Here is a 25,233-nt window from a genome sequence, read left to right as displayed (position 1 = left end):
GTCCTCACTGATCTTTATTAATGCAAACAAGTGCCCAGTTTCTCCTTGAGCCCCCATTTTTGCAACAGTACATTATTCACATGGGGGGAGAGATGTACCTACCAACTGCTAACTGTTCCTTTTGATGTTCCTCTGACTCCTCTGAAGAGTGGCTCAAGCAGTGAGGTCACCATGCCCAGGATGAGCTTCTTGTCCTGTTCATGCTCTTCTTGTGCAGTGTACCCTTTGCATGAATTTACCATCATCACCTTCTTAGAACCAACATTTTTCCAGAAGGAGGCCTGTGGTGTATTTTACAAGAAGGTTTGCCCTTCACCAGAGCCTAGTTTTGTTTCCATGCATGGTTTACAAGTAAATGAGGCCTGGATGTTGATACTGCAGCTCCCTCTAGTGTCTCTGTGGCTGAGGCTCTCATAGTGTTTTTCTTCCCTTTCAAAGAATGTAGACAGGGACAGAATCTGCCAAAACACGCAGCATTTTAAGTAGGTTTTTCTACACATAGTTAAATAGACGGTGATTTTTCTTCCATTAGAAAAGGGAATCTTGAGCTGGGGGTAAAGCTTAGTGGCAGAACACTTGCCTAGCATGCATGAGATCCTGGATTCAAGCCCCAGCTCCCCAGCAACTCATACACAGACACACACACACACACACACACACACACACACACACACACACGAAGAAAAAGAAGAAGAAGAGGAGGAGGAAGGAGAAGGAGAAGAAAAGAGATTCTTACATGAAGATATGAGACCATTTTATTCCTTTTTTAAAAGTGGAACAAGCCAGGCACAGTGGCACATGCCTGTAATCCCAGCAGCTCAGGAGACTGAGATAGGAGGATCGAAGGTTCAAAGCCAGCTTCAGTAATGAATGAGGCACTAAGCAGCTCAGTGAGAACCTGTCTCTAAATTAAAATACAATATAGGGATGGGGATGTGGCTCAGTGGTTGAATGCCCCTGAGTTCAATCCCCGGTTACCCTCCCCCCCAAAAAAAAAACCAACTGGGGAGACAGCCTAGGAGTCCTCTGGAAATCATTCTGTGTGGAAAGTGGTCTCTTTCTTGAGATTTCTCTGGTTCAATCCATCTACCCTTTCTAAGGAAAGAATGTGAATTCCTTTCAAGAAAGATAAATGAAAATGAGAAGCCAACAGAAGTTACTTTGATCCCTGGTAGAAAAAATATAGGGTAAGAAAAGAAAAAAAAAAACTGGCAAAAAGAACCCTGTCCATTTATTCTGGAAAGAGTGGCTTGTTTTCTGAAATAACTTTTGGACTAGAAATTTATCATCTGAAGTCAGGTCATTTTGAGTTTTGGGGGGCTTTTTTTTTTTTGCTAAACTAAAGGAGTCAAGTTATTAATATTTGAAAAATGGCTACTATGTGATGCATAGAATAATATAATTCTCCTACCTAAATTAACATCATTGCAGGCTCCATAATAAAGATTTATGAGATACTCATTGTGTGAAATGCTATTATGGAAATCTCTATAGGTCTGTGTTTGGGTTATAACTGGTTTCGTGGTTATGAACCAATTAAAAGCCCGAGTATTTTCCTCTCTTTTACACTCCAGTCTTGTCCCATTTTCTTTTGCCCTTAAACTAGAGCCACCCATTATTCTTAAACCTGTCTGTGTATTGTAAAAATGAAGAGATAAGAAAGTGCCGCCTACTCAGGTTGGCTATCTAGACAGACCATTTTCCTTCAGAGCATCCAACATGGTGGAACAATTTATCATTTCTTCTTCGTAAATCACTTTGATCCTTTATCTCAAGTTGATCAGTGAAGCTGAACATAAATTCTGGTTGTAGTGTCCATGTTCTTATCTATACCCAGAATGCTGGAGGACCTTATAAAAACGTGTGTCTGTGTCCGTGTGTATCTAATAAAATTAGAATATCACAATCAGAATATCTTCTCTGCTTCTAATGTTAAATTACCAGGTCATGAGTTCTCTTCAGTGTGACTTGGCATAATAAAAACTATACACTTGATCAAACCATTCATTCTCTTAATCTGAGGTTGACTTATTTTGGGCTAGAACATTTGCTGGTTTAAACTTGTTAGGGCTGACCCTGGCACAGATGTGTTGACCTTTAACAGTTGCTCATTGGCTGCCCTTTATCAAACCCCCTGCTATGGCAAGTGACTCTCGGGACTCTTGTTCTCTTTTAAAATTATATCATCACTTTTAACATTTGCCAGTTGTCATTATAAGTGTTAAATTTGTACAACTTATAGTAAGCAGATGTTTTCTACACACTTGATCCTATGTAATCTTCACAACTGCCCTGTGAGGTAAGTTTTAGTATTTTTTATATTGTCCCTTATTAAGAAGACTGAGACCCAGAGAAGCAAAGTGAATATGTCCAAGGTTACACAGCTAGTGGCAGGGCTATATCCCTGGCCACCTAAGTCCTTGATGAGTATCCTTTTTACAACACAATAGCTGGAGTTTAACTTTCAGTGTCATTCAGCTTAACTCAGTGATATTTGATAGACTTTTCAAAGACTGAGGAGTTGGAACCCTTGAACTTTCAGTCTAATAGGCAATGTGATATTAAGTAAATTATTTAAACTGGCTAAGAGGTTAATGGCGCCATGTGCCAGATCCAACTCCTATACAACTAAATTATGGCTAGTATAGAATTTTTAAATACCTGGTGACACATAAACATGAAATATTGCCAACAGTACATTATAGAAAGAATTCATGTGATTCATGAACATATAGGATTATATATTACACTGCATGTGCTAAGACTTTGAGAGCTTTCTAAAGATAGTATTTTCTGAAAGATATATGATTGAACTTGAACTCCCCTGGGGACATCCATTTCAAGATCAGAAGTTTGCTTTTTTTAAAAAAAAGAAAAAAGAAAGAAAGAAATGCTTCATGTAAAGCATTTTTCAAACTCATCAGGTAGATAGATACATACATACTTCTTATTTCCATAGCACTATTCAGTGATAGCAAGTCTTAAGTATAATGAGTCCACTAAATGAGAAGGAGATGCCCTTGTCCCCTGAGACTTACTTCCCTTTCTTTTCTTTTTAACATCTATTTGAATGGAAATCAGAGCATGCTGCTTCTCAGAACTGGGGACCCATCGGCATCATCCTAAGAAAATGTACATTTTTCTTTTTAAGTAAAAATAAGTAGAAAATCCTTTTTTAAAAAATTTGCTCCTTTTCTGAATTACTCTTAGAAACAGGCAGTGTCCACACTATAGAGAGTACTTATTGCTGGGAGGCTTTGGTATCTGAAATGTGGCGGTGTCCTGCTGAGGAGGAAGAACACAGCATACACTGTGAGCAGGGTCATAAGGGGACTCCTGACCAGGCTATGATAGCCTGTGCACTGGCATGAGAGACTGTCTTCCACAATCAGTCTCTTTATCTCATGAGGATAAACCCATTTGGCTGGTGATTTTACTTACTTTTTGCTTTTCTAGTCTTTGAGACTAAAAATACTTGTTACAGTATATGGGACTCTTGGCTGATGCTTTTGATCCCAAAACTGCCTTGATCCATAACCACTTGATAAAGTTCTTTTTCAAAGCTCTTCTGCCTGAATATTGGGCATTAAATGAGACCTGTTTAGAGAAAGTATAAAACTCAGAATCCTACTGTTGAAAGTTGGTTTTGTTCTGACAAGGTCAGACATATGACTCTTTACCCCTACCCTGCCAATGAACTGTGAGTGCCAGAGTTGTGACCATGACAGTGACTGAAAAGTTAAGAGAGCCTGGCTTACAGGGCCAACAGTATGTCACACTCTTAACCAATAAAAAATTAACATAAAGGATGATGGATTATGAAATAAGGTATCCTGGCCTACGTTAAGAGCCATGTTTGGCCTGCTTTGTAAATCTGGGCTGTAAACCACTATGGAAAGTAGGTAAACCACTGGGCTGTAGGTAAATCTGGGCTATAAAGTAGGTAAACCTGGGCTGTAAATCACTATGGAAAGACCCTTTGACCACTTTTCTCCGTGCCTCCCTCCCTCTACTCTACTCTCCCTAGCTTCTGGTAACCACTGTTCTCTCAACTTATGTGAGATCAGTCTTTTTAGATTCCACATATGAGTGAGATCATGCAGTTGTCTTTCTGTGCCTGGCTTGTTTCACTTAAATGATGATCTCAGCTCCATCCAAGTTGTCACAAATAACAGAGTTTTGTTCTTTTTTATGTATTTACACCACATTTTCTTTTCATTCATCAGTTGGTGGACACTTAAGTTTCCATTCCTTGGCTATTGTAATAGTGCTACAGTGGACATGGAAATACAGATGTTCCTTTAACATTGTTGATTTCATTTTTCTCCCATTCTGTAGGTTGTCTCTTCACTGTTGTTTTTCCTTTGCTGTGTGGAAGTGTTTTAATTTAAAATAATCTCATTTGTCTGTATACCTATTGGATGCATACCCTGGAATGGGATTGCTAAATTATGTGATGGTTCTACTTTTAATTATTTGATGACACTTCATACTGTTTTCCATAATGGTTGTACTCATTTACATTCCCAGTAACAGATGGGTTCTCTTTTTTCCATATTCTCACCAGCACTTATCTTTTGTCTTTTTTGTTTTGTTTTGTTTTGTTTTATTGGTTGTTCAAAACATTACAAAGCTCTTGACATATCATATTTCATATATTAGATTCAAGTGGGTTATGAACTCCCATTTTTACCCCAAATACAGATTGCAGAATCACATTGGTTATACATCCACATTTTTACATAATGCCATATTAGTAACTGTTGTATTCTGCTACCTTTCCTATCCTCTACTGTCCCCTCTCCCCTCCCTTCCCATCTTCTCTCTCTATCTTTTGTCTTTTTGATAGTCATTCATTCTAACTGCAGTGAGGTGATATTATGGTTTGATTCGCCTTTCCCTAATGATTAGTGATGTTGAATATTTTTTCATATACCTATTGGCCATTTATATATCTTCTTTTGAGAAATGCCTATTTACGTCGATTGTCCATTATTAAATTTGTTTACTTGGTGGAGTTTTTTGTTGTTGTTGTTTATTTTTAAGTTTTATTTTTATTTATTTTTGCTCTTAAGTTGTTGCATTCCTTATACAGTCTGGATATTTGCCACTTGTCAGATACATCGTTTGCAAATATTATCTCCTGTAGGTTGTCTCTTCACTGTTGTGTTTCCTTTGCTGTATGAAAGTGTTTTAGTTTAAAATAATCCCATTTGTCTGTTGTTGCTTTAGTTGCCTATGCTTTGGGGGATCTCTCCAAAATATTGTTGCCCCTTTCAAAACCCTGAAGAATTTTCCCTGTGTTTTCTTCTAGTAGTTTCAGGCCTTACATTTAAGTCTTTTATCCATCTTAAGTTGATTTTTGTAACCGATGAGAAATAGGGGTCTAGTTTCATTCTTCTGCATGTGATTATCCAATTTTCCCAGCATCAGGAAACAGACCCTCAGCCTACTTTGAGGGGTCAGTGTGAAGACTAGAAATAGTACATAGAGTGCAAAGCACAGTCTTGTGTGTAGATGGCCATGAGAAAGTGTTACTATCATTATTACTGTCACTCAGCATGGAACTTCTAAGATCTTTTCTGAAGACTTCACTGTTTGTTCCTAACCAAGTTAAACCTTCCAAGTTAATCCTTTTGAGTACATCGAAAGTCTGGTTGTGAAAGTGTGGGTCTCATATTATCTTGCTTGCTTTCTTTTTTCAGATCTGTAAGAGCAAAGCTAAAGAATCTCAGCAGTATTATCATAGCTTGGCTGTCCGGCAGAGTCTGGCTGTTCATTTTAATATCCAGCAGGACTGTGGTCATTTCCTTGCTGAAGTCCCTAATCGTCTGCTTCCCTGGGAGGATCCTGATGTCCCTGAAAAGGCAGAGGATGAATTGGAAGACAGCGAAGAAGAAGTGAAGGGAGAAACTAATGGAAAAAACACAGAGGCCTGCTCTGAAACAGAGTCATCTCAGAAAGACAGCCAGGGAGTCACAAACAGGAAGCAGAGAAGCCATGTTGTGGTCATCACCAGAGAGGTTCCCCATCTCACTGTGGCCGATTTTGTGAGAGATTCTCTGGCCCATCATGGGAAAAGCCCTGACTTGTATGAGAGGCAAGTGTGTCTGCTGCTCTTACAGCTGTGCTGTGGCCTTGAGCACCTCAAGCCCTACCATGTCACTCACTGCGACCTACGCCTAGAGAACCTACTGCTTGTCCACCACCAGCCTGGCGGAGCCACCCAGAGCCTTGGACCTGCAGAGCCCAGCCCCACCTCATCTTGTCCCATGAGGCTTATTGTGAGCAACTTCTCTCAGGCCAAGCAGAAGAGCCATCTGGTGGACCCTGAGATCCTCCGGGACCAGTCCCGCCTTGCCCCCGAGATTATAACAGCCACCCAGTATAAAAAGTGTGATGAGTTCCAGACAGGCATCCTCATCTATGAGATGCTGCACCTGCCCAACCCCTTTGATGAGAACCCAGAGCTGAAGGAGAGGGAGTACACCCACGCAGACCTGCCTCGCATCCCTCTCCGCTCCCCCTACTCCCGGGGCCTGCAGCAGCTGGCCAGCTGCCTCCTGAATCCCAACCCTTCTGAGCGCATCCTCATTTCCGACGCGAAAGGCATCCTCCAGTGTCTGCTCTGGGGCCCCCGCGAAGATCTCTTCCAGACATTCACTGCCTCTCCAAGCCTAGCACAGAGGAACACCCTGCTCCAAAACTGGCTGGACATCAAGCGAACGCTGCTGATGATCAAGTTTGCTGAGAAGGCCCTGGATAGGGAGGCAGGGATCAGCCTTGAGGACTGGCTTTGTGCTCAGTATCTGGCCTTTGCTACTACAGACTCCCTCAGTTGTATTGTGAAAATCCTGCAACACCGTTAATGTGGCCTGGATGCTGCTTTTACTACATTTCCGTGTTCTTCATGATTCCCTCTGTGCTGCCCCATTATACAGTTCAAAGAAAACAGAGAGACAAACCTTCCATCCCTGTCCATAAACAGATGGGTCTATCAGAAGGCTATCACAACTCCAGATCAAGTGACAAGCGGGGTCTGTTTTCACTTTGCAAAATTCAACTGCACAAACATGCAGTTTCCTTCCCTTGGAACATCTTTCATCCTAGTAGTCCCCCAAATGCAGGTAAAAAATGAAAATGCACCTCTTTGAAGGGACAACTCCTGTGGTGTGAACTCAATGAACTGTGGCCAGCTCCTCCATAATTCTGAAGATCACCTGTCTTTCTATAAACAAGTATTTATTCTTACTAGCAATAGTCAGATGTAACCAACCTCTGCCATCATCCCGTAAATCTCACAACAGACTCCTTCTTCCTTTAGGTTATCAATAACTGAGCCTTTGCCAGGCAGACTTGCATCCTTAGCATGAATCCAGTTTTGGTTACCAGGGACTATATCTTTGTTCCAGCAGACAGTAGAAAGAAAAAGAGCAATCCCTACACTTTAGGTCACAGACCCATTTTCATTCCTATTATCAATAAGTGTGTGCACTGCACGGAGGACAGCTCTAATAGCCTCCTTTCTGCTGCCACTGCCTGGTTCTCCTTCACCTCTGCTCAGTCCCCACTTGTCGATGAAGTTGGTGTTTATCAGCCACTTGCAGCCCATTACAGGGCTGACCCAAGGTGGTGTCACCAGTGCCTCAGCAGGGTGGAGCACAGTTCAGAGCTTATAAATAGCTGGCAGGACATGAGGAGATGATTTTCTTGCATGTGCAATTCTCTAGGGGCCACCAGGGAACAGAGTTTAAAGTACTATTCTTTGATTACTGTCAGAGCTGTCAGCGTTGGCAGCCAGGGCTGGCAGTGTCTGATCAGAGTTTTCCCCCAAGCAGTAATTGGCCGGCTTCCTTCTATCAGTAGCCAGTGTTAACTAGTCGACCAAATGCTATAGACAACAGCCCTGAATGAAACGGCTGTCAGCTTAGCTCTAAGATCTGCTTAGATGGCACTGTGAAGCTGGCTACTTGGATAGCCAGAAGGCAGGGGACAGGGAGAAGGCCACTGATGAGATACTGACCCTACCAGAGAGACCTCCTTCTGGTGTAAGTGGCACATTGCTCCTAGGACTCTCAAATGGCTCTGGAGGACAGCTCACATGAAGGCTGACTGCTGAGGCTGTGGCTGATAGCAGCTGGGCTCGCTGCCGGCCATGCTCCTCTCCCGTGGATGTATGTGCAATCTTTGTATCTATTTTTTAGCTGTATATTACATTGTCTATGTTGCAACCTCACCTGAAGCGAGATCTACAGAAACCTTCCCCTTCTTCCCTCAGACATATTTGCGCTAAGACAAGTGTTCCTTTCACCTGAGTGTGTGTGCGTGTGTGTGCTTGTTGTATACAGAACTGTGAGTATTTGTTTACTTCAACCTTGAAATCCCAAGAGTCACTCGAATGGCATGAGTGTGTGTACAAGTGTGTGCTTCTGTGTGTGTGCACACACATGCTGGAAATAGAAGACAGGCCAGCCTGTGCGGCAGAGTTGATAGTAGTGTTCTCTGCACCTAGGTGGCAATGAAGCCTGGGGCCCTTATCCACCAGCACAGAGTTTTCTTAAAGCCGAGACTGATTGTGCAGTATTACTTAGATGGCATATTAGTGGCCTTGGAAATTGCTAAACTTTAAACATTTGTAATAGCCTTTCAAGTGATTCACCTGTATCAAAGAGGATCAAGAAAGGAGAAGAATGTATTTTATTGTGTTTTTTTTTTTTAAGAGAATGACATGTGAGGCTCCACGTGAGGATGTCCTTGTCCTCCCAGCCAGTAGTACAGGACTCCCAGGAAAGAGGCTGGTGGGCCCACAGAAGAGTCTTGCCTAGGAATGTCCATGGAGTGGGCATGCCGCTGCAGGCCAGCAGTCCACTCCCTCAGTGTCCTGTGGCATGGCTGCACCTTGCCTGGCAGGCTGGTGTTTGGTTCCTCTTAGCATAGCTCATGTGCACATAACTCCTTGCCTAATTATGCACTGAACTGGCAGCACAGACCACTGCCCATGTCAGCCAGCGCATTCCTGCAACCCGCCCCCTCCCCAACAGTTTGCAAATTGAGACATACTTTCTCAATGTCACTCTCCTGGTGCCTTGCCCATGTAAATTTGAATGTTGACTATTTAATGAGGTTACATATTTAATGTTCCCTGGTCCCTCTGTTTGTTCTGTCTCTGGGTATCTTCCCCCACCACCACCACTCTGTTATGACTGTGTTCAGCCTTCTCTTTCATTCCACAGTAGAACAAGCACGGACACCTCACTACCACGGTCTTAGAGCACTGGGACTGAGCACCTCTTCATACTGCACATAGTTAGTACTATTTCTACATCCATGTTTGTGAAGGGCAAAAGAGGAATGCCAGCTAGTCAGAGAAGGGCCTCAGGCTTCCCAGAGACAGGTGGCTACATTAATTTTCTCTGGGTGATGGCCAAAGAATGTGAGGGGGAGGGAAAGAGGGTGTTACAGGTCAGAACAGAATAGAGAAAAGAACTGCATTTCTAGGTAAGCTGTACAGCAGATGGTCCTCAGAATATTTTTCTGAAATAATTAAATTCAGTCATTCTAACATTATCATAAATATTTTACATTTTCATTTTAATTGTGGTAGGAACTTTTAATTAATTCATCCACTGAAAAGAAATCCTACCCTCTGTAGAACCAACTACACACACACATTTAATATATATATAATATATTACATATTATATAACATATAATATATATTATATATATATATGACTTTTGGATTGTGACTAGTATAGCACTTTAAGTTTTCTCAAGTAACATCAAGTTATTGTCTTCAAAATTGATTGGAAATATTTTTCTTTTCTATTGAAGTCTTTAGTATAGATCCTTCTGTCTATGTTGAGAGTTTGAACAATTAAGCCCACATTGGAATTTTTTCTTAAGCCACATGAGCATGAACAATCTCTGACACATTTGGGTGCTAGAGAGAGAGGCCAGTGGCTAGAGCAACCAAGAGCAAGAATGAATGTATCTCAGAGTGCCTTGCTGGAGTGGTAACCTTGTCTTGAAAGGAAGAGGGTACAGGGTGTTCCACAGAAAGAGTGAGGACTGTGCCCATGGAGGAGAGTCCTTTTGATATGTGCACACTAATGTGAAGCACAGAAGCTAATCAGGAAGAATGACAGCAGGATGAGAAAAAGAGCAATTATGACCTATAGATCGACAATATGAGAATCACAAATGAGGTCCACCAACCCTAAGGCTGAGTTAGGACTGGAAGCCAGCAGCATAGCAGTGAGTTTTGGGATTTGCCCTCAGAAGGTGGACTGGGTGAATGGAGGGGCACAAACATCCCTCCTACCTAACTACTGAGGTTCATGGACGGAAAAGAAACACACCAGGGTTTAGAGTCAGAGCATTTCCATTGCCAGATTAGGCCCGTCTACTTCCAAATGCAATAAATACATCTGTGAACACAGAAATCTCTAAGCCAAGAAGTCTCAACCTGAGGAATGTTAATGATATTTCTGGGAACTACCAAAAATTGTTTTTTAGATTCTCTAATATTATAAAATTCATGAGAGACCTTTGGGGCCCACTAAATAGTAGGGCCTAACATTATCATAAATATTTTTGATAATATTTATCACCCTGCTCTCCAAAGTTGAGCTGTAACTACTTTGGAACTGGGAAGTAACCTGACGTTTAATTTTGCCGGTAACATGCAATTAGGATTCTCCCCTGCCCTTTATCAGCAGTAATCTGGAAAAAAAATACAGACTAGTCCTAGAAATTTGGATGGATTTAGGATCCCACACTGTTATTTCCAGTGATTTAGATGTATAAGCATGAACATACTTGGAGAGGGGACAAGCGGAACTTGACTCCCTGGGCCAACACTGGCATTGCTTTTCATCCCCTCACTAGTGGATAAGGATTGAAGATTCTGCCCGGTTGAAACAGTGAACAGAATGGCTACCTGCAAAACTGGTTATTGGATTTACCTCGTTGGAGCTCATATACTCAAAGGCCCATAGCTCTGTGCTGAGACAAACCCAAGAGCTGCTCTTACTGGAGAGTGCACTGAAGTCCAGCTGTCCGTGCTCACAGCAACACCGCAGGTGGGGACTCCATGGACCAAAAACGATGCCCTGGGGAAGTCAGAAGAGGCGCAATACAAGATCCTAGACAGATTATACCAAAGAAATCAAGCTTTTTTATCTCAATGCTTCTCCAATGAGGAGGCTGAGGTTGACAGATGGCAGGGGAGGGAAATTCACACACATTCCATGTTAGGGTATTCAGCTGATAAATCCATCCTTTAAAAAGCACCTATTTTTTTTAAGCAGTCCATTTTGTATATTAGAAGAAGATGATGATGAAGATGGTAGAATCCTGGAGCAGACAGTGAAGTCCCTGGTATCTAGGGAGAAGTTCTTTCAGCCCTGTAGCACGGCTGTGGCTGTTGTCCAGACCTCAGTGTGAGAACTTCATATAATGCTGAGAGCTGAAGTTTAGGGGTTTGGGGGGTTGTTTGTTTGTTTAAAGAGAGTATAGTTTCAATAGGTTTAAGAACTCTTGAGAAATTTCTTAACATATTGTACCATTTTTATAAACCTTCCTGCAGAGGTGTTTACCATTCAGCATCACCATCATTTAGTATTTATAAGTGCCCAGACTGTACAAGGTGCTATACAGCTGTTACACACTCCCTCTCTGCAGCTGTTTGAAATTAGAATAGATGTTGCATCAGCCACTGCTGGAAGCTTTGCCCGCCTAGGTGGGCTGCAGGGGCCTGCATTCCAACAGCCCTCCCACTCTTCCGCGCTGAGAGCCTCCTAGTCCCTTCCTGCTCACCTCACCCATCCCACCCGCCCCCATGGATTTTTTTAATCAAGGAAGTTTCAGGGAATCAAAAGAAATCAGAAAATTTTTTAACCTAGCAGAACTACAGAGCTATATATTTTGCTATGAATATTATTGTAGTACAGAAAATCCCCTTTGCCGTTAGTGTGTGCTAGCGTGTGTGCGCACTCTGGATAACTTGAATGTTGGACCAGCCCTGTGGCTTCAGGGTTGCTTTGCTGAAAGGTGAAACCACACTGCACCAGGAAGCCTGCTCAGATACTACCTGGTTATCCCTTCCCTACCAGTTCTCTAGAGGATTGTGTGTGAATACACTGGGCTGGGATTTTCTGTTGATGTGCAGGGCATTTTGGCATGAGATGAAGGCAGAAGCAAGATATCATCCATCTCACTGATTTGAATCATGCCAGTCCTCATTCCGATCTCCCTTTAATTCTCCATGGCGTTGCCGACACTCTATATTTGAAAATCCTGTTTCTTTTTGTAGAGCTTAATCTTCCTACTTTCATATTTTAGAGTTGTATTAATCATAACAGGTCCCCTTGGCCAGGCGCCAACCTTTGGTTTGCTGTGGTACTTTGCTGTGTACTCTGTGGCATCATGTTACTGTGTAAATAAATTCATTTTAATATACATTAAAAGCCAGTCTTTGAGCACTTGTCTTTTAACTCTGCCACACAGACATGCTAGTGTCGGTTTGATTGCACACATTGTTGTCTTGCCCCCAGGATGGACACATGTCCTTAAAACAGGAAATGGTAGCTAGTAGTCATCATGCCCTTTGTCCTCTGGAGCCTCTTCCCCTCTGACATGGACTGCATTTTCTCTTCAGTCCCTCTCCAATCTGAGAAAACTGGGCTTCAGAGAGGAAGTGGAGGCTTTCTGCTTCCCTCAGCCCTCAGAAGACTGAAGGTTTGCTGTGTGAGGTTGCCCCCTGCTGACCAGTCACCTGTAGGCCTCCTGGGTTTGTGCTGCATGTGAGAGGCTTGGTTAACCACCAGATCTGGCTGACTCTCCCAGTGGAAATCACAGAGCTGTGCAGATCATATGAGCATGGGCAGGGCCTGTACGCATCATCTACAGAATTCACCCACGCCTTTGACCTGTTCTGTAAGGTGCATGGTCACACGCCTGTTCCTCACAAAGGCAGACAAGCTAATTGGTGGAAACTGCAGAGTAGAGAGAGGAGGCCACCTGGCTTAAGCAGGAAGAGCCAGCCATCAGCAGTGGTAGCAACAGCTGTCACATTATTAGCATGGATGAAAGTGCAAGTATGCACACTTTAAATTTAGAACACTGTTCTAACCTACAGTGGACGACGCCTCCAACCCACTGTTTCCTGCTATTCTTCACTGGCAAGCAAGCACTCTGAAATTTGCAGACATTGGGTTTTTTTTTTTTTCAATATTTTTTTTTAGTTGCAGTGGAATACATATTTATTTATTTTTTTAATGTGGTGCTGAGGATCGAACCTAGCATCTCACAGACATTAGGCGAGCGCTCTACCATTGAGCCACAACCCCAGCCCCTCCAGACATTGTTTTTAAGATATATTCCAGAAGAGTGACTGCCAGGCTCAAGTTTTGTGTTATTGAGGAGCAAAATGCATACTGGTGTGGACCTAAAAATTGTGTTGCCCCGGGGGGCTGGGGATGTGGCTCAAGCGGTAGCGCGCTCACCTGGCATGCGTGCGGCCCGGGTTCGATCCTCAGCACCACATACCAACAAAGATGTTGTGTCCGCCGAGAACTAAAAAATAAATATTAAAATTCTCTCTCTCTCTCCTCTCTCACTCTCTCTTTAAAAAAATAAATAAATAAAAATAAAAATTGTGTTGCCCGGGGCCTAGGAGAAAGGGTCACCAACAAAACCAGACAAGCCTGGGGACACGGGCCCTTCCTGCTTGTGGAGAAGAGCCTAGGGGATGGCCCGCACAACATGCAGGTTTCTGGGGGTAAAGAGCTGAAGAGGTAGATTGGGTGGTCTTCACTAGGTTGGGTGGCTACCTCATGAGTGCCACCCCAGGGCCCTAAAAGGATGTGGGCCAGGGCATGGTGGGACCAGTTTGGGGTTGGCTTGGCCAGACTCCAGGGGAGATAAAACAGACCAGAGGAAACCTGAGCTCCTGTTCTTCAGTGAGACCACTTTGTCTTAAGGAAAGAGAGTCTGGAGAGAAGTCCTCTCCCCTCCAGCACCACCGCCCTCCTGACTGGTGATTGAGCACTGACACCTGCATGGCCTTTGGCATTACATGCCTGCAGTGACCGCTTTCAACCCAACAAGCATTCTTTTTGCTTTGTTGTTGTTGTTTTCTTTTTTTAATTGTTTGTTAAGCTGTTTTTGGTACTTGATATGTAACCCAGGGGTACTTAACCACTGAGCCATATCCCCAGCCCTTTTTGTGTTAATTTTGAGACAGGTTCTCACTAAGTTGCTTAGGGCATCACTAAGTTGCTGAGGCTGGCCTTGAACTTGAGATCGATCCTCCTGTCTTGGCTTCAGGAGCTGCTGGGATTACAAGCCTGCGCCACCCCACCCGGCCACACAGATTCTTGATTTCTTTCCTACCTCAAATAAACTGGCAGTGGGAGCTCCCCAAGTGCCTGGGGTTCTAAGTGTACACCCTCTGCTCCAGGAGCTTTTTGCCTGCTCTCCAAAGCCCATCAAATTATGCTTCCTTTCAAGTGAGCCTGTGCTCCACTAGTAAAGGAGCTTCATTAGTGCCTTAGGAGCCAAGAACTGCAGTTGGCAGATCACAAATTGTCGTTAAGAGCAGCTCAAGGCAATTACAGCTGAAACTTAAAAACTGATTTCATACTAGCGCGGGGGCCAGCAGTGGGGAGTTGGCTCCAAGACCCAACTCTCTCAGATTCACAAACTCTTAAGAGGAAAAAGGTTGCTTGGGCACAACTCAACTTCCTGGAGGTCCCAGATAACAGACCTACATTCCAAGGACTGCTCCTCTGCCCTCTGGAAGTTGCATAGAAGCAGCCAGTGAGTGGCAGTGGTCCTCATCTAGGTTTAGGAATCCAAGCAAGGGTGCTGGGGTGTAGCTTAGGGGGAGAGTGCTTGCTTAGTGTGTGTGAAGCCCTGGGATCAATCCCCACTCCTGCAAAATTAATAATAATAATAATAATAGTAATACAGGTAGGGCTGGGAGGACTTCTATGGAATCCACCAGCAGGAGTGTCCGGGGCCTCTACAGAAGGAACTTGCCTGCCAAGAGGGGAGTGGAAGGACTCTACCCCAAGGGGCAGTGCTCTCTGAAGTACTGTCCCTAACCACCATCTGTTACTCACTAGTCCACGCTTCAGCTGGAATCAAGGGGAGAGTGAAAACCTTCATGCCTGCAGTTCATATTTCCATCCCCTCTCACCCAAGTGCCTCTTACACTCTCCAACAGAGGTGGGGTACATGGGAAACCTGCCCAGCCCCAGCCTCTGCCTCTCTCCATCCTGATCTAGTCTGACTCCATGGCCACTCCTTGTCAGCCCTCTTGGCAGTGCCCTGTTGATGCCACCTGATACTTAGGACAGAGCCCCACCCCAGGCATCAGACTCAGCTGGCCTCCCCTCTCATAGCCAGGGTCTGAGTCTCTCTGCTTCCTCCACTGCCTCCTCTTGCTCTCTGATCTCCTGAAGGGCAGGGCAGCTGGCCTTAACCAAGCACCTCTGTGCTCCTGGCCTGGGCGCTGCTCCAGAGCCCCAAAGCTACAGTGAAAACTAACAGTAAGGAACCCGAAGCAAGTGCTTCCCACAATCTGACCTCATTCAGCCACCCATGTAATGGCCCCATTCTTCCTATTTTACATATAAGGAAAATGAGGCCCAACCAAAAGTCAGGATTTGAACCTACATGTGTGTGACTTCTAGTGCTGTGCTCTTTCTTTCACTCCATTTCTGCCATCTGTGTGCAATAGAGCAAGGGCAAGGTGGGCAGGAGGACAGTAGGAAGGAGGAGAACAAGAAGAGCACTCCGGGGAAGGTCATGGGGACCCGCAGGAGCTCAGGCCTTTTCTGCTGCTGTTCTTCCACATATTAAGTGCTACGTGCTAGGGGCCTGATGTTGGCAAGGAGTACAGGAGCTACACCCCAAGTCTGACAGGAGGGAGGACAGAGGGGAGTACCACTGGATGGGAGCCAGGGACAGAAGCTCCTGCCCACTTCTGTGTGCCTGGGGAAAGATTTGGAGGAATGAGACCAGGGTATGGAATAAATTGTTCTTCCTAGAACCAGAGGCCTGTCTGATGGGCCAAACATCTACCTGGGAGACAAAGGCAAGGCCCTCCGGAAGCTCCCTCTGAGCCCTGGGATGCTACCAAGGCCTGATTTGTACTGGAGCCCTGAACATGGGCTCGTGGTGGGTGGCCCCAGCCTCCCTCTCAGGACCTCTCAGGACCCGCCTTCATGTTCTACACTGGGCTAGCCAAACCCTCCCTGCTTCCAAAACCAGAAACCTGGTGTGGAGAGATCTTGGGCAAAGGTCCTGACTTCTGTGAACTCCACTCACCTCCTCTGTGGAAGGAGCCCTGACTGCCCCATCCTAGGCTGGTTCTGGGAGAGTGAATCGGCATGTTAATGGTTGTGCAAATGTGCCAGTCTCAAGTGGGAAGTGGAGCCCATCTGAGGCCTGCAGGAGACAAGGAAGGAGAGGGGTGTTGTACCGGTCCAGACTGTCAGGGAAGAGGGGCCTCTGCAGGAACAGCTGTGACCTGGAAAGGGAAGTCTTTAAGGGACTCCACCCCAGCAATGCCTGCTCTCTGGAGCTCCAGCCAACCACTGGCCAGTTCATCCTGCCTTGCTGAGCAGGCAAGGGTCCCTCCCTGGAACACCTGTGTGTCCAAAGGTCAGGCTCATCAGGTGCCTGTCTAAATGAGGAACCACAGGGAGGTCAAAATGGACCCCAAGTAGAGGGTGTAGAGGGGCCGTGCTGAGCCTGGGGGTGTGGGGTGCCCCTCCCCTGGAAGGCGCTTGTCTGAGGAAGGTAGCTGCAGAGCGCTAACCACACTTGCTTAATTTTATCCTCACCACAACCCTCTGAGGTATTTTCTAGAATTATGCACATTTTACCGCTGAGAAAACAAGCCAGAGAGGTTTTGTCTGCCCAGGTCACTAGTAAGGGAAGTAGGGTTTGTCCTCCGTCAGTCTGACTCCCCCTCCCAGAGACCTAGCGCTCCAGCCATCCTCCCTCACTCTCCTGCTGTCACCCCCAAATCGCCAGTGGTTCAAGGTGCCCAGTGAAGAACACCCAGTTTCAGAGTCCTGCTGTCTGCCAACCAGTTGCCCATAGCAGCCTCCAGCCTCTAGGCCGGCCTCTGTGCCTCCCCCATCAGAGACACCTTGAGATTCTCCACATGGTCTCCGTCTTTCTTCTCCCTGTTCTTTGGGCCTGTTCATCTGAGAAGCTTTTGGGAGAAGGCTTTGGGCAACTCCCCATGGAAATGCTCCCTCACCCACCTGAAGTCACCAACTTGCTCCCCAGACCCAGCTCCTGGCCTGAGGTTTATGGGTTTGCACCCCCCTCTCTGTGAGCTGCGGGGAGCCACTGGCTTCAGCTGCTTTCCTCCATGTCCAATTCACACGTTCAAGAACTGGCCACAGCTGCTCCTTTGTGCCTGGTTCTAGGCTGGGCTCTCCTACCCAAGAGAGATTATTTGATCTCCCACTTGATCATCTCTTGGTCTTCCCAGTGACCCCCATTTTACAGCTGAGAAAACTGAAACTCCGAGTGGGTGAGGAATTGACCCAAGGCTGCACAGCTGGAAAGTGAGAGGGTTGAGATTCCAACCTAGGCCTGGCTGCCTGGGGAGCCAGTTCTGCTCCCCACCATTTCACAAGACTTCAGCTTGTCTTTGTTCCAGTGGATGGGCTTGGGTCCGGTGGGCATTCACTCCTGCAGTGACAGACCAGGGAACCCAGGAAGGCTTCTCCACATGGGCAGAGAGCACAAATGGGAAGGGAGAGCTGGACTAGGCGGGGCAACCAGGCCCATCAGAGATCCATGGTTCCCTCTGTCCAACTTCACTGAGCTCCTGCAGGCCAGCCAGCCACTGGGCACCAGCACTGGCCAGCTTAGGGACATTCCCTTTGGAGAGGCCCCTGAACACTTACCTGCCATACCCAACCTCCAGAGAAGGGGTGGGGCCAACTCTGCCGGATTCCATCTTCCAGCAACAACTTCTGTACAAAAGGCAACCCAGTGGCCAGCAGCTCCAATTTTTTTTCCTTCCTTCCTTCCTTCCTCCTTCCTTTCTGGAGGGGAGGGTAAATCTGCCCTCCACCCACACACACACCCCGTCAGGGCAATCAATCAAGGTTGTAAGACCCTCAACTTGTAGCTCTGTGCTTTCGCAAACACACCAAATAGACCTCCGTGACTGCAGGGTCCCACTGTCTCACGAATATGGTGACAGCGTGTGCTTCATACTCTGCAGGTCACTTTTCTCACTTAACAATACATCATGGACATCGTATTTTTTTCTTCCACTCAATCTCACTTTTTCTTTTTAATGTAAGAACAATGTGTGTTTATTATAAAATATGTGAATATTTTAGACATTTTTATTGCACAAGTGCTCAAAGGCAAACATGTATATTCAATGTTGACAATCATAAAGAATTGATAAACAAAATAACTTGTCAATAGACAATTGGTTAAACAAACTATAGTATACCAAACTAGGAATGTTATAAATCATTGAAACAGATACAGAGAGCTTGTCATTTTACAAGGGAAATTGTCTATAATATACAGTTAACTGAAAACTCAAGTTACAAAATGTTGAATTGATGTCATGTAATTTAAAAAATATTAGATATTTAGCCAAAAAAATTGGAGAAATATATACCAAACTACATGGTAATAGTCTCTCCATTATAATGATTAAAAGTTTTGGGCCTGGGGTTGTGGCTCAGTGGTAGAGAACTCACCTTGCATGTGCATGACCCTGGGTTTGATCCTCAGGACCACATAAATGTAAAATAAAGATATTGTGTCCACCTAAAACTAAAAAATAAATATTTTTTAAAAGACATTTTAGTAGAATTATATTTTTCAGAAAAAACTGATCTTCCTCCTCCAGTTCAACTAAGCATTAGATTTGTTCTGACATTGAAGCACCTAACAAGAGAATTTGAGTCCATTGACCTTTTTTATACACCTTGTCCTCTGTGGCTGTGAGTATTGATGAAAGTGGGAAAATTATTATCCTTAACTTAAAAATCCATATGGATTTATTTTATTAAAGCCAGAAACCTAGGTTCTATGATGAGCAGATATCATTAGATTTCTCTTGCTGTAAACATAGTAGCAATTGTTTATAGGTCGTATAATTCTTTTTTTTTTAATTTTTATTCTAACTTGTTATATATGACAACAGAATGCATTACAATTCATATTACATTTGTAAAGCACAATGTTTCATCTCTCTGCTTGTATACAAAGTATATTCACATCATTTGTGTCTTTTTCAAACATGTACTTAGGGTAGTGATATCCATCTCATTCCACCACCTTTTTTTTACCCCCTTGTCCCCTCCCTCTCTCTCCTTCCCCTTTGCCCTATCTACAGTTTGCCTAATCCTCCAATGCTCCCCCTCTCTACTCCACTATGAATCAGCCTCCTTCTAACAGAGAAAACATTTGGCATTTAGTTTTTTGGATTGGCTAACTTCACTTAGCATTATATTCTCCAACGTCATCCATTTACCTGCAAACGCCATGATTTGGTTCTCTTTTATTGCTGAGTAATATTCCATTGTGTACATTTTCTTTATCCATTCATCTACTGAAAGGCATCTAGTTTGGTTCCACAGTTTAGCTATTGTGAATTGTGCTGCAATAAACATTGATGTGGCTGAGTCCCTGTAGTATGCTGTTTTAAGTCCTTTGGGTATAGACCGAGGAGCGGGATAGCTGGGTCAAAAGGTAGTTCCATTCCCAGTTTTCCAAGGAATCTTCATACTGCTTTCCATATTGGCTGCACCATTTTGCAGTCTCACCATCAGTGTATGAGTGTGCCTTTGCCCCCACATACTCAATCTTTTAATATTAAAAAATCACTGATGTACAAAAATGTGAAAGTGTGACAATGACAACATACAAAATTCTGTGATTGGAAGTCCCTTCAAGTGTACTCAGGTGCACACACACCGACCCAACAGATTCTGGTGTGGAAAAACAAACTGAAATGAACCAGAGCCACCCACGAGCAGCAACGCGTGTGTTCTCCATCCCACCGATCACAGACCAGCAGCTACTCCAGTAACAAAAACACCGTGTGCTCCCAGGAACAGCAAGGCAGCCTTCTTACTCAGGGTGGATCAGCACAAATAAACCAAGGGGAAAAAAAAAAAAAAGTGCTGCATATGATATGGGCTGGGGCTGTAGCTCAGTGGCCAAGTACTTGCCTTGCATGTGTGAAGCACTGGGTTTGATCCTCAGCACCACATAAAAATAAATAAAGACATTGTGTGTCCATCTACAACTAAAGAAAAAATTTAAAAAGAAAAAAAGTGCTGCATACTTAAATCTAGGACTGTCATTCACGAGGATTGTCACAATTCCACTAGAAGGAACAAATCCTCTGGCTCTCCCCGCGACATCTTTCTTCTGTACCCAGTGTTGTCCTTGTTCGAAGAGGCCTCAGTCCTCAATAGATTATCTCCTTTGTTTAAAAACTTGACCTGCCCATTTTGCTTTTCATGAATCTTCAAGACTCTCTTCCTTCTATCCTAAAAACATTGTATCCCACTTGCATGGGGATCTGCAACTCAATTTGTTTGAAAGAGAAGGTCTCCTCTGTGGAGGGCAGGTCCCATGCGGCCGCTGAGCACCACTGCAGCTGACTTTCACCTCCAGATGTTAGCATCAGCCCCTTCCAGATCATCAGGGCCAAGGACACAACCATTCCAAAACACGGGATGTGATAATCAGCTGCCTCTGGTTTGGGGTGGGTGGGAATTACTGGGGATTGAACCAGGGCCAACTTACCACCCTGGGAGCTACATCCCCAGGCATGTGTCACCACTCCTGGCTACAGCTGCCTCTTGTTCATCCCACACACATCGCCCCCAAATGCCGAAAGACAGCCTGGGGGCCTGGTGAGTGGGACACTGGCAGCAGAGAGGCCCAATGTGACCACCGGGAGGAACAGCTCCACATTGCACTTCTTAAAAGACAGCTTGTCTCACTAAAAATAATACTATTATATAACACATATGTAAATTTTATTTCTACTTCTCTGAGCTTTCAGGCACACACTGACTGATGACTAAGAAATGAAATATCAAGAACTGCAAAACTCTCTCAAGAGCTATAAAAGGAGATGCGTGGATAGATGAACCCTCAAATGGTCTTCTCAAGTATCTTAATGAAATTTGAACCAAAAATATCAATGGGATGTTTTTCTAAGATGAGAAACTACAAAGGGGTTCTGCAAGTCTCCTGGAAGAATGAACAGTTGAAACACAGAAATTGCTGAAATTGAGAGAATATTTAAGCATATGGAAAAACTATGATTAATAAAACAGTGTGATGCAGGTACAAGAATAAACAAGTCACTATAAGAGAATAGGTCCCCTAAAACTGAGACTCATACTAGCTAAATGGAATCGAGGATAAGTAAGCACCATATACGGGTTTATTAGATAAGACTTCCTTACAATAGGCCAGCTGTTTGGAAAATAATTATTCTGCCTACTGTAAGCCGATATTAATTCAAACAGATCAAAAAAGCATTACATGCCACAAAGGAAAGGAAAAAAGGAAAGAAACGCTAAGAACTAGAGAGAATGCCAAGTCAATATCTGTTTTATCTCTTGTCAAGAAAGGATTTTCTAAGCTAAAAAGCAACAGGAGCCATCTGAAAGGGAAAGATCAATAGGTTTGACTGAAGATAAACCTTTGTCCACTGAAAACATTAGGAACCAAATTGAAAAGTAAATAACCAGGAAAACTATTTCAACAAATAAAACAGACACGGGTTAAAATCCTGAGTTATGAAGAGCTTATACAAATCATTAGGAGCCTAAGACGCCAATAGACAGAAAAGAGACAAGTCATGGGAGGATTCGAAGGTTTAACCTTCTGAGAAATAAGAGAAATGAAAAACTGAGATGGCAAATATAGGAAACTATTTCATTTTTTTCCCTTTTTGGTACCGGGCATTGAACCCAGGGATGCTTAATCACCGAGCCACACATCCCCCCCACCCGCTTTTTTTTGGTTTTTTTTTTGGTTCTTTGATGTTATACATGACAGTAGAATTCATTTTGATAAAATTATTATTTTTTAAATTTTGAGACAGGGTCTCTCACTAAGTTGCTGAAGCTGCTTTGAACTTGTGATCATCCTTTCTCGGCCTCCCGAACCACTGGGATTATAGGCGTGCGCCACTAAGAAACCATTTTAATAGCTCTTTCTGGTTATAAAAGCAGTGTCTATTTATGGAAGACAATCTGGACACAAAAACCGATGCACTGGGTCACCTCCAGAGGTGACTGCCGCTAGTGTGCCCTTTATATCCTGCATGTTGTGCATTCTGTTCCTTTTTAATAAAGAGCCTATTGCTGGCTTCTCATTTCCTGCATATCAAACAAAGCTCTTTGTGAAGCTTTCCCTCGGTGCTGGCGACAGTAAATATTCAATGTCAGAACAACTGAATGGGATGGAAAGGGACTTAATTCCCCCTTGTCTATGGCACCTGGCAAGGGCTGACCCCATGGACACATGGGTTGAAAGGATTTCAGATCTCCAAGGTCAAAGTGCCAGATCTGTGGGGAGCTTTTTAGCTTCTACAAAGGAGAATCTCTGGGGCATGACCCAAGCCCCCAAACTCACAGAGTGCCCCTTCTCCACAGGTCCAGTTATCCTGAGCTTGAGGGGCCTCTCTGCCCCAGGAGGCTGCACAGGTTTGGACCCAGGCCCACCTGTAGCTAACCGGGCGTCCTCAGGCATGCTGGTTTAATGGGAATTCCTTCCTCTGGGTCATTGTCAGGATGAAAGGACGTCGTCCAGCAAACGTTGACTGCCTGGAAACAGTAATGCTCAAATATTGTTAGTGCGAAAGGACAAACTCCGAGTGGGCATTTGCTTGGTGCGCTGATAACTAAACCCCCCTGGAGGGATTTTTATGGAACAAAGGCCCTGTGATTCCAAATCCCTACCTCAGGAGACTCGGGAAACGGCCTTCAGTTTTTGAATGGCAGTTTCTCCAGCTTTTCAAGTACCCCCGGCTGCATTTCAGAAAGCCCTATTAATAGCCCTTGCTCTAAACACCTCCTACCTTCCCAAGGTGACACAGCACATCAGAGGTAGAAATGGGACCAGGCCCCTGAACTCAAGCTGGCCCTTCTTCCCTGGTTGATCTCCATCCTCTCGATCCCCAGTTGAGGTGAGTGAAGGGAGGAAGAGAGTTTGCAATTGGAATCCTGTGTGTTCCAGCCCTGGGCCTGGGTGCTCATGAGAGGGTCCCTGGGGCCCAAAGCATCCTGCTCCTCCCCTGCAGGGGGCTTGTCCTGGGCAGCACCCATCCTGCTCCGTGCTCTCAGCGTGGCTCCTCAGGACACTACCTTGGCATAACAAACGCTCCGGTCCAATGTGCTTTATTTTGGGGAAAGTCGTTAAACTACGTTTGTGGAAATATTTTAATTGAATTAGATTGTTTTCTGATTGTAATAAATGTTAATTAATTGAGTGGGTTGAGTGTCCTTGGATCTAGCTGGCTTCTCTGTGTAATTAGGAGGTGAGTGTGGACTTCTTTCTTTTAGTCATGGGTTCTAATAAATTCATCAGATGAATGGGGAGAGATGATTTCTTATGTCTGAAATTTAATAGCTGTTTCACTCACAGAGCCACGTGGAGCCCCTGCTTGGCCTCCTCGGCCGTGACCCAGTTCTCCCACCCGAACTTAATGAGGCTTCTCCATTTCTCTTGAGAAAAGAAAGAAATTTTAAGTTCGCAAACATCTCTTTGTCTCCCAAGTGTGCTAGCTTTAGGGACAAAGCCACTGGTTCCCACCTGCTCAGCTGACCTGAGACAGGCAGTCTGCAAGACAGCAGAGGCTCTCAGGCATCCTGGCCATCCTGGGGCAGGCATCATTGTAGAGATGTGGGAAGTGCAGCCCAGAGAGGGAATGGGCACTCCCAAGACCACACAGCATGGCCCTAGAGCAGTAGCACCTACACCCAGCAGTGTCTTTGACTACTAACAAATTCATGTTGGGTCAACCCACACTGACAGGATCGAGACCCTGGGCTAGGTGTGAGGGTAGAGGTCAGTCCAAGGTCAGTCCTCAAGAAGGTGGCAGATGGTGACAGTGATGGTTGTGTAAACCGGGTCACAACAGAGGGACCCACACAATACAGAAGGCAGTATGAGGGGCCAGGCACATTACCTTGGACCTGTGGGCCATCGTAGGGCAGTCTGGGAAGCCTTCTGAGGGGAGGTGTGTCTGCACCGGGTTTTGAAGGTTAAATAGGGGTTCCCCAGGTGAACAGAATGCTGAGAAGCGTTTTCCAGACTGAGGCAACAATTCACGCAAAGCCAAGGTCATCCTAGCGAACACGTATTGGCCGCAGGAGGCTCTTAGCAGATGGGGGCTTGTCGGAGCTTGCACAAAAGGAAGGACCCTTCTGGCTGCAGCAGCAGAGGTGGGTCCAGAGGGGTGATCAAGGGACAGAGAGAACCATCAAGAAAGGCTGGCCGACCCTTCAGCGCAGCCTGTTGCCATCGAGAAATGGAGAAGCCTCCTTAAGCTCAGCGATGGAACGGGGCAGATTCTGGAAACATGTAGGAGGTAGAGTCAACACTTTCTGGTTTCCCAGAAGTTTAGACCCCTGAGAGCCCTCCGGAGGCAGCAGGTGAGGAGGACGGGAAGGGGGAGGCCTGCTCTTAGCTCCTCTGCAGCTGAATGGCTTGTCTTCCCTGCACAGAGCTGTGGGGCACTCAGGCTTGCAGTGGCAGCGACAGTGAGTAGCTTCCATTCGACAGACGCCTTCACTTGAGCTTGGCCTGTGCCATGATTGAACCTTCAGGACACGCCCATGACGAAGGTCCTCTGCCCAGCTCACCAGCAAGGAAACCCAGGCCTGCAGGCCCCCAGGATTTCCCCAATTCCCTCAGCTTCAGAAGTGGGCAGCGGGAGCTCTCCTGGCTGAACCACAGCCCCCAGCCACCCCGAATAAATGTGAGCTCCCCATCAAATGGGGCTTGACTGCACACAGTTATCTTTTGCAACCTGTAACAAGAGTCCAGTTCTCCCTTGAGAAATCAGAAAACCTCCCCAGCACTGAACATAGAGTGGGGGCCTTGACCTGGGCGCATGTCCCATCCTCACCCACACCAGGGCCCCTCCTATCTGGAGGGAGGAGGTAAGGAGCCCAGCTGCCTTCTGTCCCAAAGGCC

General features: G+C 45.0%; 1 protein-coding gene across 11 annotated transcripts in view; it reads left to right on the top strand.

Moving 5' to 3' along the window:
* The window catches only part of Peak1 (pseudopodium enriched atypical kinase 1), a 276,412-nt gene extending 263,942 nt beyond the window's left edge, over window positions 1-12,470 (top strand). For 10 of the 11 annotated variants that reach the window (XM_078049235.1, XM_078049227.1, XM_078049236.1 and 7 more), the window contains one exon: window positions 5,706-12,470. In XM_078049235.1, coding sequence (XP_077905361.1) covers window positions 5,706-6,869 — 1,164 coding nt within the window. In that variant the 3' untranslated portion in view covers window positions 6,870-12,470. The remainder of the gene's footprint in view (window positions 1-5,705) is intronic. The other variant, XM_078049237.1, reaches the window with a different exon arrangement.
* The last annotated feature ends 12,763 nt before the right edge of the window (window positions 12,471-25,233 follow it).

This window comes from Ictidomys tridecemlineatus, chromosome 5 (genome assembly GCF_052094955.1).
Source record: "Ictidomys tridecemlineatus isolate mIctTri1 chromosome 5, mIctTri1.hap1, whole genome shotgun sequence".
Classification (NCBI taxonomy): Eukaryota; Metazoa; Chordata; class Mammalia; order Rodentia; family Sciuridae; genus Ictidomys; species Ictidomys tridecemlineatus.
The sequence above is the reverse complement of the archived record's forward strand: the minus strand, read 5'-3'. Positions and strand labels throughout refer to the sequence as shown.